Source organism: Amphiprion ocellaris, chromosome 19 (assembly GCF_022539595.1).
Source record: "Amphiprion ocellaris isolate individual 3 ecotype Okinawa chromosome 19, ASM2253959v1, whole genome shotgun sequence".
Classification (NCBI taxonomy): Eukaryota; Metazoa; Chordata; class Actinopteri; family Pomacentridae; genus Amphiprion; species Amphiprion ocellaris.
The window spans coordinates 12,487,818-12,507,206 of NC_072784.1; the positions used below are offsets into that span (position 1 = coordinate 12,487,818).

The 19,389-nt window shown below is 36.5% G+C and overlaps 1 protein-coding gene across 5 annotated transcripts in view; it reads right to left on the minus strand.

The window, feature by feature from the left end:
* LOC111567381 (rho-related GTP-binding protein RhoN-like) overlaps positions 1-18,860 on the minus strand; it is a 51,814-nt gene extending 32,954 nt beyond the window's left edge. The window contains exons 1-8 of one of the 5 annotated variants that reach the window (XM_035947343.2): positions 16,913-17,030; positions 16,060-16,140; positions 15,584-15,646; positions 15,075-15,153; positions 14,894-14,944; positions 14,589-14,669; positions 11,493-13,950; positions 11,189-11,276 (exon numbers count right to left, since the gene is read on the minus strand). In XM_035947343.2, coding sequence (XP_035803236.1) covers positions 11,189-11,276; positions 11,493-11,594 — 190 coding nt within the window. In that variant the 5' untranslated portion in view covers positions 11,595-13,950; positions 14,589-14,669; positions 14,894-14,944; ... (2 more) ...; positions 16,060-16,140; positions 16,913-17,030. Of the gene's footprint in view, positions 1-11,188; positions 11,277-11,492; positions 13,951-14,588; positions 14,670-14,893; positions 14,945-15,074; positions 16,892-16,912; positions 17,031-18,843 lie in introns of those variants that run through there. The other 4 variants (XM_055005463.1, XM_035947346.2, XM_035947351.2 and 1 more) reach the window with 4 other exon arrangements.
* Between the last annotated feature and the right edge of the window lie 529 nt (positions 18,861-19,389).

The window sequence follows — 19,389 nt, forward strand, 5'->3', positions numbered from 1 at the left end:
TCTGTGTTGTTTCATCTGCTGTATTACATTGGGAGGCCATTTCCGCTTTGGCTTGCTTATTCTCTGAAATAATATCATTCACAAAGTGCTGCTCGCCTGCTCAAGAACCAAGACTTCCAGCTCAGCAGCCACAACGGCCGAATGTCCTCCAGCGTCTCCATAATGTCACATAAACCCTCTAACAGTTACAGAGCAGTGAAGTGCACGAGAGCATAAATACGAGGAAGTGATAGTGTTAGAAATGTATGTCAGTGTTGTAAATATAACTTACTGGAATGTAAGTCAATGGAAACAAAAAAAAAGGTTAGATGACATGTAAATTGTTTAAAATGAGTATTTATGTGCTGTCCCACATTGGAGGGACTCATGCTTCTTAATAATAATAATCATAACTCTTATTCCCATGATTATAAAGTTGTTATGATGAACTGCAGCCTGCTAGAGACGCTGCAGCTCGTCTAAACCCGACGCCAGCAGGAGGATGAGACATGAAGGGCCGGAAGACATTCTATTCCTCTGTTACCCAGATCATAAAGCTCCAGAGGACAGAACAGTAGCCCCTCTGTCCAAAAATACCCTTAGAGGCATTCCAGTATCTGTCTGTGGAGACTGCCGGCCTGGCACAAGGGCCTAAATTTACTTCCAACCCTCCAAAACATCTAACAAATCCAGCAGCGTCATTCCAAACTGTGTTCAGCTGCTCTCATGTTCACACTTCGGCTAAATAAGTGGCTTCTTTTCACCAAAACAAAGCAAATCAATCTGATGTTGCTTTTGTTGTGCTTCATGAAGAGGCGACAGCCAAGTTAGAGCTTCTGAGGGGTCACCAAGTTTCATGACAATCTATTCAAGATTTAACTAAAAGTCAAAAATCCACCTCATAGTGGCACCAGAGGAAAAATCTAGTGAATCTCAAACATCACCAGGACTTAGGACTTTTTTTTTCAGATCAATCCATCCATTAGATGCAGTCTGGACCAAAGTGTTACGCTGATAAACAGAGTTAAAAAAAATAAAATAAACATCAGCAGCACCGTTTGTCACTATATAAAACAAACCAACAACAACAAAATGAAACGAACAAATTACTGTTTGTAATACAGTTTTTTTTTTTATGTGGACATTATTTACAATTTTGTCCTGTTTTTTTCTTTTTTTCCTTTTTTAAAAAGTTGGCAGCAAATATCTGTGGGATAACTATATTTTTTATTGACTTAATTATAGTATAAAAAAAGTTAAAAACGTAATTTTACCATCAAACGTTGTAAAAGAGCAAATTTGTACTTGTAAGAACACAGATTTCTGATGTAAACATTTACAGTTTTGGCCTGTTTTAAGCGTTTAAACACTTAACATTACAAGACATTATCTGTAATTTAACAAAAAATGGAAAAATCTGCAAAAGACAGAACAAAAGGCAAATAACAAAAAAGTACAATTTAATTAAAAACATTTTTTTAACAGTGTAACCACAAAAAATACCCAAATTTTGACTGATGATTATATGAATTTTTCCATTTCTTGATTGTGAAATTACATCATTTCAATAAAATGATTTTATTTTAATTTAATTCATTTTTATTTTTTTTTATTTTATCTTAATTAAAAGCCTCTGTTTGTTAGTGTACATATATTTTAAGACGCAAAAGCTCGGGCTAAAAATATTTAAAAATAAGAACTGTATTGTCATTAATGGCAAAACTATATTCCAATTTTGTTACAATATGATATCATTAATAAATATAACTTGTGTAATTTCATATTATGTGCACGGTTGAACTGCTGAGTCAAGAGACTTTCCCACCAACTTAAACATCTGTTTGCATAATCAGAGAGACACTAACAGCTATTTAAAGTTGCTCTATTCCACCAAACGCTGCACAATCCTGTGTTTACTCATTAACCGAAACTGTCACGCCGACGCTGCTCCTGGTGCAGGAGGCGCCTTCTAGCTCATCATCAAAACAGGTTTGGTTCAGGCAGTTATTGCTCCAGGCGGCTCAGGCAAAGAGGAGCAACTTTGAGGGGCTGAGTCTCGGAGCAGCACACCGTTGAAGGCGTGTCATCATCCTCCCTTCAGGATGCTGACATAAATAAACTAGATTTACGGTTAAATATGCAGAGAGTCCAACCACCTCAACAGGGGCAGATAATGTTCTCTCGTGTCTTTCTGAGCATCCTGTTGGTTTCACTTCTGCTCCGCTTTGTGGTCGCAGTTCGCTCATTGTCCATTAAAGATTAATCAAGCGGAAAGTGTTGAGGAATGGGAAGCCCAGTGAACTGGGAGTGTTTTTACAGGGCGCTGGATGCCCCAGCGCTCCACTGAGCCCAGAATGTGGAGTTTAAAGAGCAGAGAGGCAGCAGGAATGTTGGGAAGTCGGTGTTGGAGGAGGGAGGCGACTCTGAAACACTCTGAGGGTCAGACACTAGCAAAGTCTTGATGTCAACTCAAAAACAATCACACCTCTGACTGTAAAACACTAGAAATGAAAGGTATACAACTTGAACAGAGCTGGATTCTGTTGAAACTAGAGATTCTGAAACTCATAATGGCTGGAAAAGTTCCAACAATATCACCTACAAGTTCTAATAATCTTTCAATCTAATGTTATTTATCTTTTGAAGGAATGTACCTATAAGGTTAAATCTTAACCACAACATGTTTTTGCATGTTATGTTACCTAATAAAGGAAGAAACCAACATTCAAAAACTGTTCATGATGTTATCCCAGCCTCAGATGACAGAACGTAACCCTAACCCTAAAAAAACGTTATATTAACAATGGTAGAACATTTTGCCTACAGTAATATGAGGATGTTTGGGGAAGTTGTTGAACAATGTTCCATGAAAACAAAGGAAAGTTGTTCTCAATGCAACATTTTGGGAACATTTTAAGAACTTTAGGGCAAAATAGTCTAAAAAAAACTCTTTTAGAATGTCTTAAAAACACAATGCTCTACCTTTAAGAAGAACATTCTAGAAAGATTTTTTTTTTTAAACTGCCACTGGAAACTTTATTCGAAGGTTGCAGAACTTTCTCAGAACATTTTTAGAACAATCAAACTGTAGCGCAATGGAACATTTGCAAACCAACATTCTGGAACGGTGTGATGTTCCAAAGAAACACTTGGAGAAGATTAGAGCATAACAGTCCAACAGCGCTATCACCAAACGTTTTCAGAATGTGGATAGAGAACATTCTCCTAAATTTAAGAGGAACATTGAACAACAAACATTCAAAGGTAGAACTGCAACATTCTGATGATGTTTTGTGGGTGTTGTGGATGTTGTTGAACAACGTTACATGAAAAAAACGGAAGAATGCTTTCAATGCAACATTTGTAGAACATTTTAGCCCTTGCGTCACACAAGGGCTTAATAGCCGAACAAGCATTTTTAGAACGTCTTCAGAGAATGTTCTTGTACATTTAAGTAGAACATATTAGTAGTAAAAACAAACTTAATGCTGAAAACTTCAGATCAGATCAGCTTTAAAACCAACAATTAAACTGTAGCCAGTTCAAGAAGAACATTTGACACGACATTCTTTATCAAACGTTATAAACCGATAGATCATTTTACCTGCAGTATTCTGAGGGTGTTGTGGGGATGTTGTCACGGTAACTATTAAAAACACAGTGTTGCATGAAAACGTCACACAAATGTTCTCAAAGCAACATCTGGAGAACATTTTAAGAATGTGAAGTCATAATAGTCGAATAAGTCTTTTTACAATGTCATTAGAGAACGATAACCTTAGCGAGAATATTCCAGTAAATAAAGAAAAAAAGTCTTGCTGAAAACATTACTAGAATGTTGCAGAACTTTCTCAGAACATTTTTTAGAACACGCATAAAGCAACTGTAGCAAGTTCAAGAAGAACACAAACCAACATTCAAGAAATGCTATCAAGATGTTACCTCTGATGACAGAACGTTCTTTTTAAAAGGGTATAATAACAAATGTAGAACGTTTTGCCTGCAATATTCTGAGGATGGTTAGGGAATGGTGTTGAGCAATGTTTGGGCATAATAAGCACTTTTAGAACATCTATAGAGAACGTTATTCTACCTTTGAGAAGAATATTCCAGTCAAAGAAGACGTTTTGCTGAAAACATTACTAGAAGGTTGCATAACTTTCTCAGAATGTTTGAAAGAGCAAACACAAACTGCGGCCAGTTCAAGAAGAACATCTGCAATCCAGCACATAAAAAACATTTCCGAGATGTTATCAAGTCCTCAGATGAAAGAACATTCTTTATGAAACACTACATTAACAAAACCAAACATTTGCTGACGTAACGCTTGTGTTCGTCTATAAAGCAATCACACAATATCACAAAACAACAACAAAAAGATGTTCCCAATGCAAGAACCTCAGGGTATAATAGTTCTACCACCAAACACTTTTAGAATGTCTTTAGAGAATGTCAACCTACTACAACTTTGCAGAACTTTCTCAGACCATTTTTAGAAGAGTCTCTTCTCTTAATAATCCGTGACATTTCGACAAACATCTCTCCGCTCTCCATCACTGACTCTGCAGCCGGTTCAGGGGGCTTTCATACGCTTTTTTGTTGCGAGTCAGAAAAGGAAAAATCCTCCACAGCACAGCAAGCGATGCGTTTCATGTTCCTAGCAGCAACAGCGGCACTCGGTTTGGAAACAGATAAAGAAGCGGCTTGTTAGGATGGGAGGCAACAGCTGAGAATAACACTCCCAGTTCATCCACAGAACTTCTCAGGATAAAAGTGATGGACACAAGCAATCTCAAGGAGGCAAATTACAAGAAGCGCGAACGATTAGCAGCAAAAAGAAGAAAGAAAAACAGTTGAAAGCACACCCCAGCATGACTAAACAGAATCCATGTGAGAATGAGGTCAGGGAGGAAACAGAAAGAGACGTGAAAGTACTGCTGGAGGAACTTTGGGGAAACCCGGCCTGTCATGACCTGGACTCCTAAGGAGCGGTGTGCTCACCTCTTAATGGGGTATTAGTCTCGAGTCGAAGCTGCAGGGAATCTTTCCCAGGAACCTTCGCCATATCTGGAGGAAGGGATGAGTGCATTAACGCCTCGGGCTCGGTTAGAAAACCCAGACTTGCAAAGAGGCCCGTGAGCATCGCCGCTAATGGCCCTCAGACGAGTTATCGCTGAACCACGTTGACATTTTGACCACTTGACAGCTTGTGCTTGGCTTTAAAAGTCAATTAAGACCCAGGAACACGCGACGATGGAGGAGATTACGCCATCCATCACTGCACGGATACATGGATGCACAGTTTTTCCTCTCTTTGAATCACTTCCTATTTGGTTTAATTCTCCAGATGGTCCAGAGCTCGAGGCAGAATACAAAGCAAAGCTGCCCTGAAGCTCCAAGACCTCCGTGTTTCTGTGTAACACTTCTAAAAGATCCTCATTTGTTTGGGGAATGCAGCAAAAAAAAAAAAGAAAAAAAGGGACGCAGATTTACACTCGGCAATGACCTCAATTCCATAAACGGCACACCCCTGTTCTCGTCGACCTGCAAGGACCAGACCTTGTGGAAGAATTAATGAGACCAAACTAATCAATGGTTCACTTCCAGACTGCAGCACTGAATGCTGGGAGCATTTTTAATGGTGGAATGCGTCTAACCGTGTGAGCTGGCCGAGACGCAAGTTGTTTAAATAGCCTCGCTTCGAACAGCGATCAATAATGTTTTGTGAGCCGAGCCAGACCACAGCAGGTAGACTTCAGCAGCAATTAAAAGGGAGACAATAGTTTATGTGAGCAGGCTGAAAGCTGGAAGAAAAAAAAAAAAAAAAAAAAAAAAAAAAATATATATATATATATATATATATATATATATATATATATATATATATATATATATATATATATATATATATATATATATATATATATATGTGTGTGTGTGTATACACACACACACACACACACACACACACACACACACACACACACACACACACACACACATACATATATATATGTGTGTGTGTGTGTATATATATATATATATACACACACACACACATATATATATATACACATATATATATATATACATGAGGAGTGAAAAAGGAGCATGGCTTTGGAAGAGCAAGAGGACGATTGATTGATGCAAATGTCAGGTCGGAATGAAAACGTCCAGCGGACTGTATCTATGAAAAGCAAAAAGCTAGAAGTGTGAAAACTACTGTGAGCTTGTAGTTCATCATTTATTTGTGCGTTAATCAACAAATCAATTACTAGTATTTTGCTGCTTTTACAGAGGAAGAAATCTGTTTTGGGTTAAAGATGCTTCCAGTTGAGCTCATGTGTGTTACATAAATCGGCTCAGAAATAGAGACCTGAGGCCTTATAAAGACACATTTCATGCTGAGGAAGCTCCTTTCTCCGTGAGGAATGCAGATTTTCCGATATGGTCAAGAAGCATCCAACCATTCAAAATGAGCCAGAGCTATAAATAAGCCGTCACTCCTGAGCTTCTACAATGGATTCAAGTTTACCAATAAGCAGCAAAGTGTTTCTTGTAGTTTTTAATTTCCAAAAACACAACAGAAAATTGCCAACACACTTAAGCTTCATCCACATTGAGAAATTTTGAAACACCATTTTAAAACGCTCAAAAAACCTCTGTCTAGATGAGCATTTTCAGAAACACAGTTCATTCGTACCAACACACCTAAAAAAAAAAAAAAGCCACATGACCATTTACGACACACTGGGGATGGAGGAGTCATTGTAAACATACTACATAACTACCATACTACAGAAAAACACTTGGTATGTCCCGATACATAGTTTGTAAAATGACAATAACACCCAAAATTCCTACTAGTCCGATTAGATTTTGCAGTACGTATAACTTTTCTGACCAACAACCCTTTGCAGAGTTACGTCACAGTGTATCATGCAAGTATTTCACACAACATACGGTCAAAAAAAGACTTTGAATGCAGTTCTATTGATATTACAGCAGCTACGTATTGAACTGCAGCCATCTGCACCGAGTATACAACAGACAAACATGCAGGGCTCCCATTGAGGTTCCTGACTTTGCATTTTTTACAGGATACTTCGATGTAATTACAGACTGAGCTGAGAGCAGTTTCAGTGGTTATTCCTGTAGGAAGCCTTAGCACAGGTCACCTGGAGAACTTAGAGCTTCCTACCATGTTTGGGCACCGTGGATTAGATAAGATAGTCGGAAAATTTGCAGTGTAGAGATGGAAAGAATGTACAAATGAAAGCATCTCCACAGTACTGCAAAATCTACCTCAACTAAAACTCTTTAAATGATGACTTATAAAGGTGTCAGTGACATAAAAACTCTTCTCACAGTCTCTAAAGCAGAGACGTATTGCCAACCAGCAATAAGCTGTTAAAACCATTGATGGTAAGAGTTAAAACACACCTGATATGCATGAAAAGATCTGGTTTTGCTCCCAATGACTCATTATGGAAGAAAACTTGTGTCCTAATTCAAGAAATTCCAAAAAAAACATATTTTTCCACCATTTTCTCTGCTGGATTCCTTGTTCCTATTGACTAGACAGGTATCTGTCACAGCATGAAGAGTAAAAGTTTGCAGAATTTGAACTTTAGCACTGCACTTTGCTATTTTTGGCATAGCAGTGGTAACAGTAGGAACTGCTGAATATCAGGAAATGAATGTAGTGACAGTAAAGTCCAATCAGAAAGCAAATATGAGCATCATCAAAAATCTATGTTTCTGCTCATCCAGACAAAAAAACAACCCTGGAGTTTCCCAACGACTATTAAAAGAGGCCTGCAGTACTTACATAAGTCTCTATTTTAAGGTCCATAACTCCAGAAGTTATGCCTTTTAAAATAAAAATGTGTTCATTTGGATGTAGCCTCACATGCTGCAGCTTCTTTTGGTTGTTCACAGTTTTGTTCAAGACTAAACGGACACGAAAAGAAAAGCTTCTGACATCGTTCCTCATGTTTCTGTTCTCTCAAAGGTCAGGTTAGCCTGCAGGTGACCCACAGAATTAAGTTAAACTCTGTACGTTCAGCAGTAAATCCACCGATCGATGTGATTCTGCTGAAATGGACTGAAGTGTGTTATGAACGTCGGGGTAACCACCATGGTGAAGGTGCTAAAACATGAAAGAGAGATTTTAGAAAAGAAAAATAACAGATCTGGAGAATGGAGAAAAAAAAGAAGAGGATTCTAAAGTAGGAGCGATGGGAGACATGCTATTTTCCTCAGATGAAAGCCTCAAGTGTGTGCCAATTATTTTTCTTGTTGAGCGAAAACAGGAACATCTGTGTTTGCTGTGAATCAGTGGATAGCGCTGCAGCACACACACCGACACACACTCGTGCGTCGGGCCCCGTGGGTCGGCTGACGTCACGTTTGTTGTCGGGTGGGCGGCTCCTGGACGCAGATTAAAGCCTCACACAGACAGAAAGGTGCTTCGGGGCTTCAGAGATGGACAGAAGCACAACGTTCCCACTGCATCATTAGCCTCTCAGGGCCCACAGATAAGGAACTCTGCTGAGTCGTGGCCCCGGGGCCCCAAAAGGACCCCGACCCCCGACTGACAGCAGATTTACTGCAAGAAAAAAAACAACATTCTTCTCTAAATACTCCCGCCGTCATATTGTCCCTTCCGGAGGACGGTTTTAGGTTTGGGAATGTTTATGGTAGAAGAGAGAGTTCCCAGTGGGATGATCCCACATTTAACTAGTCACATATCTGGAGGAGGATCCGTGATGAGCTCAATCTGAGGGACGCTCCGGGCAACAAATCCATCCACTCTGACAAGACTCGGACAGAGCTGCCCGGGAGCTGAAACTTCCTCCACAGAAACAACTTTATTCACACACAAAGTCATACAACACCAAAGCAAAGACGGTGTGTTCTCAGAAAAAGTCTCATTCTGGTTCCACAACACTTCTGACATGGATTTCACACCAGTAGCTGCCACACAAATCCTTTTTAACTGTATTCTTTTTGGACAACTTACAGTTATTTCAGAAATTTTCCCTCTTTTGTGGAATTACAGATAAAAATGAGTAAAATTCCAGAAAATGAAGTCTTAATTTACATTTTAACCCCCAATAAAAAACAACCAAAATCTGTATTTTTATAACTTAGTTCTTTTCAATGCTTGACCAGAAAATTACACAAATCAAACCCTAGTTAGTTTTTTTCTGGCATATCTGATGCCACATTTACATTTTTTGTTAAACAAAAGTGTTTAAGCAAATGTATCATGTTTTAAACAAATTTTAAATATAATTATGTTAATTTAAATAATGACTACAAACTTTTACTTTTTTCTATTTTTTGCTCTCACAATATTTTTTTCTTTAAAATAACTCTCTAAAATATCTGTGATATAAGGATTACTTAGGGCGTGCAATTTTGATAAAATTATGTAATTTTACGCTCAAGAAATATAAAGATTTTATTCTGTTGTTTATTTTATCAGTGAAGTTGGGAATTTTACTTTTTTCCTATAATTTAACGACATAGAAAAATGTGATAAAAAATTAGAAAAAAAACAAAAACTGTAAATAATGTTCACAACAAAAATCTGGATTTTTATAAATAACAGTTTGTTTTTTTCTATGTTTGACCATGAAATTAAACAAATTTATTCAAATTAGCCAAAAACAATGTAAATATTTTATAGCATAGACATTTTTCTTTTAAGTTTTTGTAATTTTGTGATTTTATTCTGGCACCTTTGATGCCAGATTTACATTTCTTGTTCAACCAAACTGTTTAGGCAAATAAATCATATTTTTAACAAATCTTATATGTAATTATCTTATATGTAATAATAACAACTGTAAAATAACTGTAAAATAATCATTAAAAACATGCTTTTTTTGCTTTAACATTTTTTAAAAAAAATAGCTATTGGTAAAAATATTTGTGATGTAAGGATCACTTAGGGCATTTAATGTGGACAAAATTATGAAATTTTACAATCAAGAAATGTAAAAATTTTATTCTGTTTATTTTATAAATTAATGTATCCATTTCTCATTGTAATTTAAATGTTTTTCCTGCAATTTGACAAACAGAAAAAAGCTAAAAGAAAAAACGTCAAAATTGTAAACATCAAAAATACGTATCTTCACAAATCGTAATATCGTCTTTTACAGCGTATGACAGTAAAATCACATGGGTTTACTGTATTTAAATCTGCTATTAAAAAAATCTGATTATTTTACAGATATTTGCTGTTATTTTCATAGTTTTTACAGTTTTTGAATGTTACAGTATCCTACTTAATACTAGATGTGATGGTTTATTAGTTTTTTTTTTTTACAGTGTAGAAAGCACAATGTATCACATTTAACACATTTGAAATGTATTTATGCCATTAAGGATTTTAAAAGTAATGATTAAAAACTAATTTCCTTTACATTTTCAAGGCCCAGGGTTAGGCTTGTTGTTTTACGATGTATTCGGAGCACAGCAGCATGTTTAAATGTGACATATTTAATGTTGAAAGATTTTTACTCAGAGCTGGAAAGCCCCTGGAGCCACATTTGCAAAATTGCAATTGCACTAAAACTGTCCGCCGAAACCGTGATGAATGAATCCAACAAACTGGGTGAATGAATTTCTTTCAGGGTGGAGGGAGGCGTCTACGGCCAGCTGTGCAAACTCTGCAAACATCACTCTTCTCATTAATGAATCCTCCACTAATTAAAGATGAAAATCTGCAGCGGGAATGGAACTTAATACGAGAGTTGGCTGTGTGCAGGTGGAAAAGTGTGGCCAAAAAGACAAGAATCTGGCCTGCTCACCACTGCATCCATCTAAATCTCATGAAGGCACTTAAACGGCTCCTCCAGGCCCTCACCCTTCTCCTCACCCTTCTCCTCACCCAGAGCATGGGAAGTTCCACAGACAGGAATGCAAGACACTGACAGAGAAAGTTTTTCCAGCAACCATCATAAATAGCAGATGCCCTGCAGCCAAAAGACAACAAGGGCTTAAAAAAACACAAAATAAAGAAGCGTGTGAAGCTGGCTGGGTCAAAGCAATTTGTCAAAGAGACGACTGGTGCTGCTGAGAGAAAGTTGGATGAGGGGAGTTGGAAGCAGTCCTCCCACGGTGGGCTGGGAGGTAGGGGGGGGACTGATTTGATGTCAGGATTTCAGAGAAGGTTCAGATGAAACCGTCTTACCTGACGTGTCCCACATATTCAGCTCGATCCGGTGCTTCTCGATCTCAAAGCTGGCTGTGTAGTTCTCAAACACTGTCGGCACATAGTTCTAGAGGGGGAGAAACAAGGTTTAATCAGGTGTTTAATCAAGAAAATGGCAGAATATGACATTGGAGATGATGCCAATATGAGGGTGAAATGTACAATAAAGACTCTTCAGAAGTCATTACAGCTTCCATGCAGGTGGCTGCTTCTTATTTAGTCACAAATTCCTCCTCTAGAGACTAAAATGAAACCCCCAAGTTGCGCCTCCGCTCAGACCCACCTCTGGGTAGCAGTCCTTGGCGAAAACGTGCAGCAGCGCCGTCTTGCCACACTGCGCGTCTCCGACCACCACGATCTTACAGCGGCTGCCTAGACTGTCCATGGCTGGTCCGTCAGACGTGCGTTTGTGTCACCACGGCGGCGGAGGAGGAGGAGATGGAGGATCGTTGCATCCAGCATCCGAGTAGAGACGCGACGAGGAGAAACGGGCAGAAACATGCGCCACAGCGGTGCGCCTTTTTATCCAAACGTGTCCAACGCGCAGCAGCGGCGGCAGCAGCTCCGGTCCCGCTGACCGACTCAACTGTTCTGCGACCAGAAACTGAAGCAGGACGCACACCGGCTCCCAGGAAACTCTCACTTTGATTAGTGGCCACGCCTTCCTCGTATCCACGCACAACACTGGGGCGAAATAACGCGTCCGTGGGACTCTTTGTTTGAGTTCATGGAAAACAAATCAGCTGTGACCTACAGAATTAATAATATTCTGCCCCTATAAATAAAACTACCAGGCTTCTGCAGCTTCACATTATAAGAACGTGACATGATAAAGATGTATGGTCACGTTTTCTATTTCTAACCTCCTGCGTTCTAATTATGTCTGCAATTTCCCAATAAAAAGGATCATTGGACCCCAGAAGCACCCATTAATCTGATACGTTTCCTCCAGAGAGCTGCTTCATTATCGTTTTAATAACTGATATGTCGTCATCCAAGTTTTACACTATTTAGGCAGCAACTGGGTGCATTTGCAAACACAGATTAGTCCAGTTTGTAGTTTTCTTTAGAGATTTAATGTCATTTTGTTTCATATTTCGTTAAGCTTTCTTATATATTTTGTAGCTTAAAAGTTTGATTGATTGGTAGAGATTACATTAAATCTAACAATAAATTGCGAAATTTTATGTAATTTCTTCATATTTACCGACTCTTTTTTGTATCATTTGGTGATTTTTGCAGCTCAAAAGTTGGATTGATTCAGAAAATAGACATTAGAGTTGAAAAATCTCACATTTTAGAAATAAAAGGCTAAAAATTACATTTCATTTCACAATGAATTGTGAATTTTAATGTAATTTCTTCAGACTTACTTAAACTTTCTTGTTTAAATCAGTGATTTGAGCAGCTCAGATTCAGAAAATGGACATTAAAATTGAGAAACTCTACTTTTTAGCAATTAATTACCAGATATTACATTAAATCGCGCGATAAATTGTAAGTTTTAATGTCATGTTTCTATATTGCTGAAATTTTCTTCCACAAGTTGGTGATTTTTGCAGCTCAGAAGTTTGATTGATTCCTTAAACAGACACTAAACTTGAAAAAATATAGCCTTTTAAAATAAATTGCTAGAAATGTCATTAAATTTCAAAAGAAACAGTGATATTTAATGTAATTTCTTCATATTAACTGAAACTTTCTTGTACAATTTGGTGATTTTTGCAGCTCAGAAGTTTGATTAATATTTAAAACAGTCACCAAAGTTAAGAATTCCTGCTTTTTAATGATAAATTGCTAGAAATTACATTAAATCTCTCAACAAATGTAGATATTGAATGTTAGTTTTTCACATTTTCTGAAACTTTTATGTTCAGTTTGAGGATTTCTGCAGCTCAGTGGTTCGATTGCTTCAGAAAACACACAGTTAAGTTGAAAAATCCTAGAGGTTTTTTGGAATAAATTGCCAGAAATTGTGAGATTTCATGTCATTTCTTCACATCTATTGTTGAATTTGATGATTTCTGCAGCTCAACTGATTATTTCAAAAACTTGGGGAAAAAAAATCAATTTATTGTGAGGTTTATTGTATTTTTTTCATATTTTCTGAAACTTTTTAGTTCAATTTGTTGATTTAGAAAATAGACACTAAAGCTGGGAAATTTTACTTTTTACTAATAAATTTCTCTGCAGATATTAATATTAGGAATATATTGGAAAGACACCCATTTCTATATCTTTTAAATATGCAAATAAACCTGCTACTATTATGGAAATGCATATGAATGGGGCTTATATACTATATTGACTTAAAGTTTTCTATCGTCCAATCCTTTTCATTACTTTCAATTATTTTAACAGTGCTGGCTGTTTGTCTTCTAACAATTGCTATTTTTCTCCCCTTACTGTTGGCAAATGCTCAGGCCATTAAGCGTCTTGATTTAGAGCCAACATGACCTTTTAATGGAGATACAATAAATGCAGCGTATCCAGATAAAATAGTCCATCAAATTAAGTAGCTCGATGTGATTGCGCTGCTTTTATGGCTCTCGCAGCCTTTCATTTAGTTGATATTCCTCACAAGTGCCCCGCCGAGGAGTTAATGGTTGTATTTTTTTTTTTTTTTTTGTGAATGAGATAATGAAGTGATGCTGCAGCACGAGTCAGCTGTGGTGAGTCATGTCTGCTCTGAGGGAAGAGCCACACCGCCTCCATCTGGACGCTCCTGGTAACAGATTACACTAAAGGCATGAGGAGAACAACATTAGCACCATGAGAAGTGGAAAAATCTGCAGTAGAAACAGTAAAAGCAGTGAAAAAAACGCTCCTTTGCCTGTAAACCTCCTGCTCAGATGGAATAAAACATTATTCATCATATCTTGTGCTACATATTGCTCAGAAAAAACTGAATGTCATAAGAAATGTAACGGCTAAAAGAAGTAAAAAGCAACAATGGAAGAGGAAAAAGCAATACTGAAGTAAAATCATATCAAAGAACATTAATATTACCAGAATAGGCATTTAAATTCTTTATAAATAAAGACTCCATGGCTCCATATTGTACTTTAAGAAGATAAATAAAGTCCTTAGAATACAAATCATTATCATTAATTAGACATCAAAAAAGTAACTCAAGCAGCATATTCCCATCACCTAATTGCAAAATAAAAACCCATCAAACGATCAATCTTTCTATCCGTTGCAGTAACTTTATGTAACTGGCTTGATAACTTCACCTTGAGCTCACAGTGAGGAAACAAATATAATGCAGAGGACATTTCAAATCATGTCTTTCACAAATAAATCCAACTAAAGCAGTTAATGTTGGAATGTTTCGACCAATAATCATGAATTCAGCAGTGAAATGTGTCCATCCTACCTTCAATATAACTCCTGCTCCAGTAAAAGCACATGAGCATCAGCAGCTTGTTGCTGTTGTAGCCGCTGGAAGTTTGAATTTCTTCATATGCAAAGACCAATTCAGCAAGTTAGTGCAAGTCAAACACCACCGCAGAATGTGCATTTCAAGTTTCAGCTCAAAATACTGCACACATCACTATTTATACAACAAAAAACTAACTCCAACAACATATTCCCAACAACTCAATGCAAAATTTCAAGATAAAAATCAAACAATCAATCTGTCTCTATAACATATTTAAATTTAAATGAAAGTTGCAGTACCTTTATGAAATTGGCTTGATAACTTCCTTTTTCTTCACAATAACCTGTAGGCTGAACAAATAGAAAACAAAGGACATTTCAAATCATATTTCTATGGGAAAAAAAACACTCACTAAGCAACAAATTTATGAACATTTCGACCAATAAACACAAACTCAGCAGTGAAATGTGTCCATTCTACCTTCAATAAAACTCCCGCTCCAGTAAAACCATGAGTATCAGCAGCTTTTTGCCGTCGTAGCTGCTGGAAGTTTGAATTTCTTCACATGTAAATACCATTTTAACAAGTTAATCAAAGTCAAACACCACCACAGAATGTGCATTTCAACTTTCAGCTCAAAATACTGCACACATCATTATTTACACACCAAAAAACTAACTCCAGCAACACATTCCCAACAACTCGATACAAAATTGAAAGATAAAAATCAACCAAACAATCAGTTTGTCTATAGAACTGATTTAAAATTGAATCAAAGTTGCAGTAACTTCATGAAATTGGCTTGATAACTTCATTTTTCTTCACCTCAAGTTCACAAAAACCTACAGGCTGAACAAATAGAATGCAAAGGACATTTCAAATCATGTTTTTCCAAAAAAAAAAAAAAAAAAAAAACTCACTAAAGCTACAAGTTTTGGAATATTTTGACCAATAAACACAAACTCAGCAGTGAACTTTGTCCATCCTACCTTCACTAAAACTGCTGCTCAAGTAAAATCACGAGTATCAGCAGCTTGTTGCTGCTGTAGCTGCTGGAAGGTAGAATTTCTTTACATGCAACGACAATTTTAAAGTCAAACATGTCCACATAATGCATATTTCAAGTGTCGGCACAAAATACTGCACACACCATTAATTATACATCAAAAAAATGACTCAAGCAACATATTCCCACCACCCAAATGTATAATTGCAAGATAAAAATCAATCAAACGATCAATCTGTCTGTCTATCTGCTTTAAAACCGAATTAAATTTGCCATAATTTTATGAAATTGGCTTGACAATTAAATTTTTCTTCACCTTGAACTCACAATGAAGGAACAACTATAACACAAAGGACATTTCAAATCACATCTTTCACAATTAAACTCAACTAAAGCAGTTAATGTTGGAATGTTTTCACCAATAAACATGAACTCAACAGTGAAATGTGTCCATCCTACCTTCAATAAAATTCCTGCTCCAGTAAAAGCACATGAGCATCAGCAGCTTGTTGCTCATGTAGCTGCTGGAAGTTTGAATTTCTTCACATGCAAAGACAATTTAAACAAGTTAATGAAAGTCAAACACGTCCACAGAATGTGCACTTCAAGTTTCAGCGCAAAATACTGCACACATCATTAATTTTAGAGTCCAAAAAGTAACTCGAACAACATAATCCAACCATTTAGATACAAAATTGCAAGATAAATATGTACCTATCAGATTTAAAACTAAATTAAAGAACATTTCATAACAGTTTTTCACAAATAAATTCAACTAAAACATGAACTCAGCAGTGAAATTTGTCCATCCAACCTTCAGTTTCGCAAACTAGAATCACAAACTTTCATTTGAACATTTATCTTATGTTCAAATACTTGACCCCAGCTCCAAAGAAGAAAGCTGAATTAATTCATTCCTTAAAAGCAATGACTAGAACACAAACATGAAAAATCAGCAGAGGAAAATGTAAAGGGAGCAACTCGAAATCTCCTGTTCATGATTATGGTAATTCAAGACAAAACACACAAAAACATCTTTTTAAAATTCATGAAAGTTACCGCAGTAGTTGGAACAACAGCCACGTGAGAACATTTCTTCTCTTTCTCTTAAAACTATGTTCAAGTGGTTTAAATTTCTACAAAAACGTAATTCTCTCACATTTTCTTGAATGTAGAAATCAGTGAACAACTCTTGATATATTCTTGCATTCTGACTTTAAAACAGTCATAATTACAACAGAACTAACCAAAGAAATTAGAGGCTAAACTCACCAAAACAACGCAAGAAAGGACAGTCAAATGAAATACTCACCCAGGTATAGCGAGCTGAAAACTCCCCATGCTGCCTCACTTATACACCTGTTCTTCCAGATACTTCCTCATCCAGCAGTCATGTGACTTCCAACATCCAATGGGAGCAGCAGAAACGTCTGAGGGGATGTGACATCATTAAACGCAGTTTTTGTCTAATCTCTGATTTTTGCTGAAACATTCAATTATTTGCACATTTATTGAAATGAAAGCAGGTGACAAAACATCCACATTTAACAGATAATTGTATGTATGTTTCTTATAATTAAATGCCCCAAAGTGGTTGTTATTTTTCAGATGTTATTTTAAATGTTTCTTTAAATCCTTTGATCTGTGCTTTTGCCTACAGTGTAAACCATCTATGAGAATCTTAAAAAGCAAAAAGCTCTAAGTAAGTAAGACTATTTCTGCTGTTTGTAAAAAAAATATATTTTTATTTATATATATATATATATATATATATATATATATATATATATATATATATATATATATATATATATTATTGACATTGACAAAAAAAAAAACACTCATTAAAGCTACAAATTTTGGAATATTTTGACCAATAAACACAAACTCAGCAGTGAACTTTGTCCATCCTACCTTCACTAAAACTGCTGCTCAAGTAAAATCACGAGTATCAGCAGCTTGTTGCTGCTGTAGCTGCTGGAAGGTAGAATTTCTTTACATGCAGCGACAATTTTAAAGTCAAACATGTCCACATAATGCATATTTCAAGTGTCGGCACAAAATACTGCACACACCATTAATTATACATCAAAAAAATGACTCAAGCAACATATTCCCACCACCCAAATGTATAATTGCAAGATAAAAATCAATCAAACGATCAATCTGTCTGTCTATCTGCTTTAAAACCGAATTAAATTTGCCATAACTTTATGAAATTGGCTTGACAATTTAATTTTTTTTCACCTTGAACTCACAATGAAGGAATAAATATAACACAAAGGACATTTCAAATCACATCTTTCACAATTAAACTCAACTAAAGCAGTTAATGTTGGAATGTTTTCACCAATAAACATGAACAGCAGTGAAATGTGTCCATCTTGCCATCAAAAAAAAATTCCTGCTCCAGTAAAAGCACATGAGCATCAGCAGCTTGTTGCTCATGTAGCTGCTGGAAGTTTGAATTTCTTCACATGCAAAGACAATTTAAACAAGTTAATGAAAGTCAAACACGTCCACAGAATGTGCACTTCAAGTTTCAGCGCAAAATACTGCACACATCATTAATTTTAGAGTCCAAAAAGTAACTCGAACAACATAATCCAACCATTTAGATACAAAATTGCAAGATAAATATGTACCTATCAGATTTAAAACTAAATTAAAGAACATTTCATAACAGTTTTTCACAAATAAATTCAACTAAAACATGAACTCAGCAGTGAAATTTGTCCATCCAACCTTCAGTTTCGCAAACTAGAATCACAAACTTTCATTTGAACATTTATCTTATGTTCAAATACTTGACCCCAGCTCCAAAGAAGAAAGCTGAATTAATTCGTTCCTTAAAAGCAATGACTAGAACACAAACATGAAAAATCAGCAGAGGAAAATGTAAAGGGAGCAACTCGAAATCTCCTGTTCATGATTATGGTAATTCAAGACAAAACACACAAAAACATCTTTTTAAAATTCATGAAAGTTACCGCAGTAGTTGGAACAACAGCCACGTGAGAACATTTCTTCTCTTTCTCTTAAAACTATGTTCAAGTGGTTTAAATTTCTACAAAAACGTAATTCTCTCACATTTTCTTGAATGTAGAAATCAGTGAACAACTCTTGATATATTCTTGCATTCTGACTTTAAAACAGTCATAATTACAACAGAACTAACCAAAGAAATTAGAGGCTAAACTCACCAAAACAACGCAAGAAAGGACAGTCAAATGAAATACTCACCCAGGTATAGCGAGCTGAAAACTCCCCATGCTGCCTCACTTATACACCTGTTCTTCCAGATACTTCCTCATCCAGCAGTCATGTGACTTCCAACATCCAATGGGAGCAGCAGAAACGTCTGAGGGGATGTGACATCATTAAACGCAGTTTTTGTCTAATCTCTGATTTTTGCTGAAACATTCAATTATTTGCACATTTATTGAAATGAAAGCAGGTGACAAAACATCCACATTTAACAGATAATTGTATGTATGTTTCTTATAATTAAATGCCCCAAAGTGGTTGTTATTTGTCAACTGTTCAGTGTTACGGTGCAGCAGCGGACTGCTCCTTTACTTTCACCCAGGAAGTGGGCGTGGCCTAGCAGTGTCATGGCTGACGAGGAGAGTAAATGAGAATGAAGAGAATAATGGCAGAACTCTGATCCAAACTATAGACCTAGCAACTTGTAGAGATTAGTAGTAGTAGATTCTCATTTATATAAACCACAGCAAGTTTTGTGGAATGAAGAATCACTGAACTGAACTGGATTTGAGGACAGCTGCA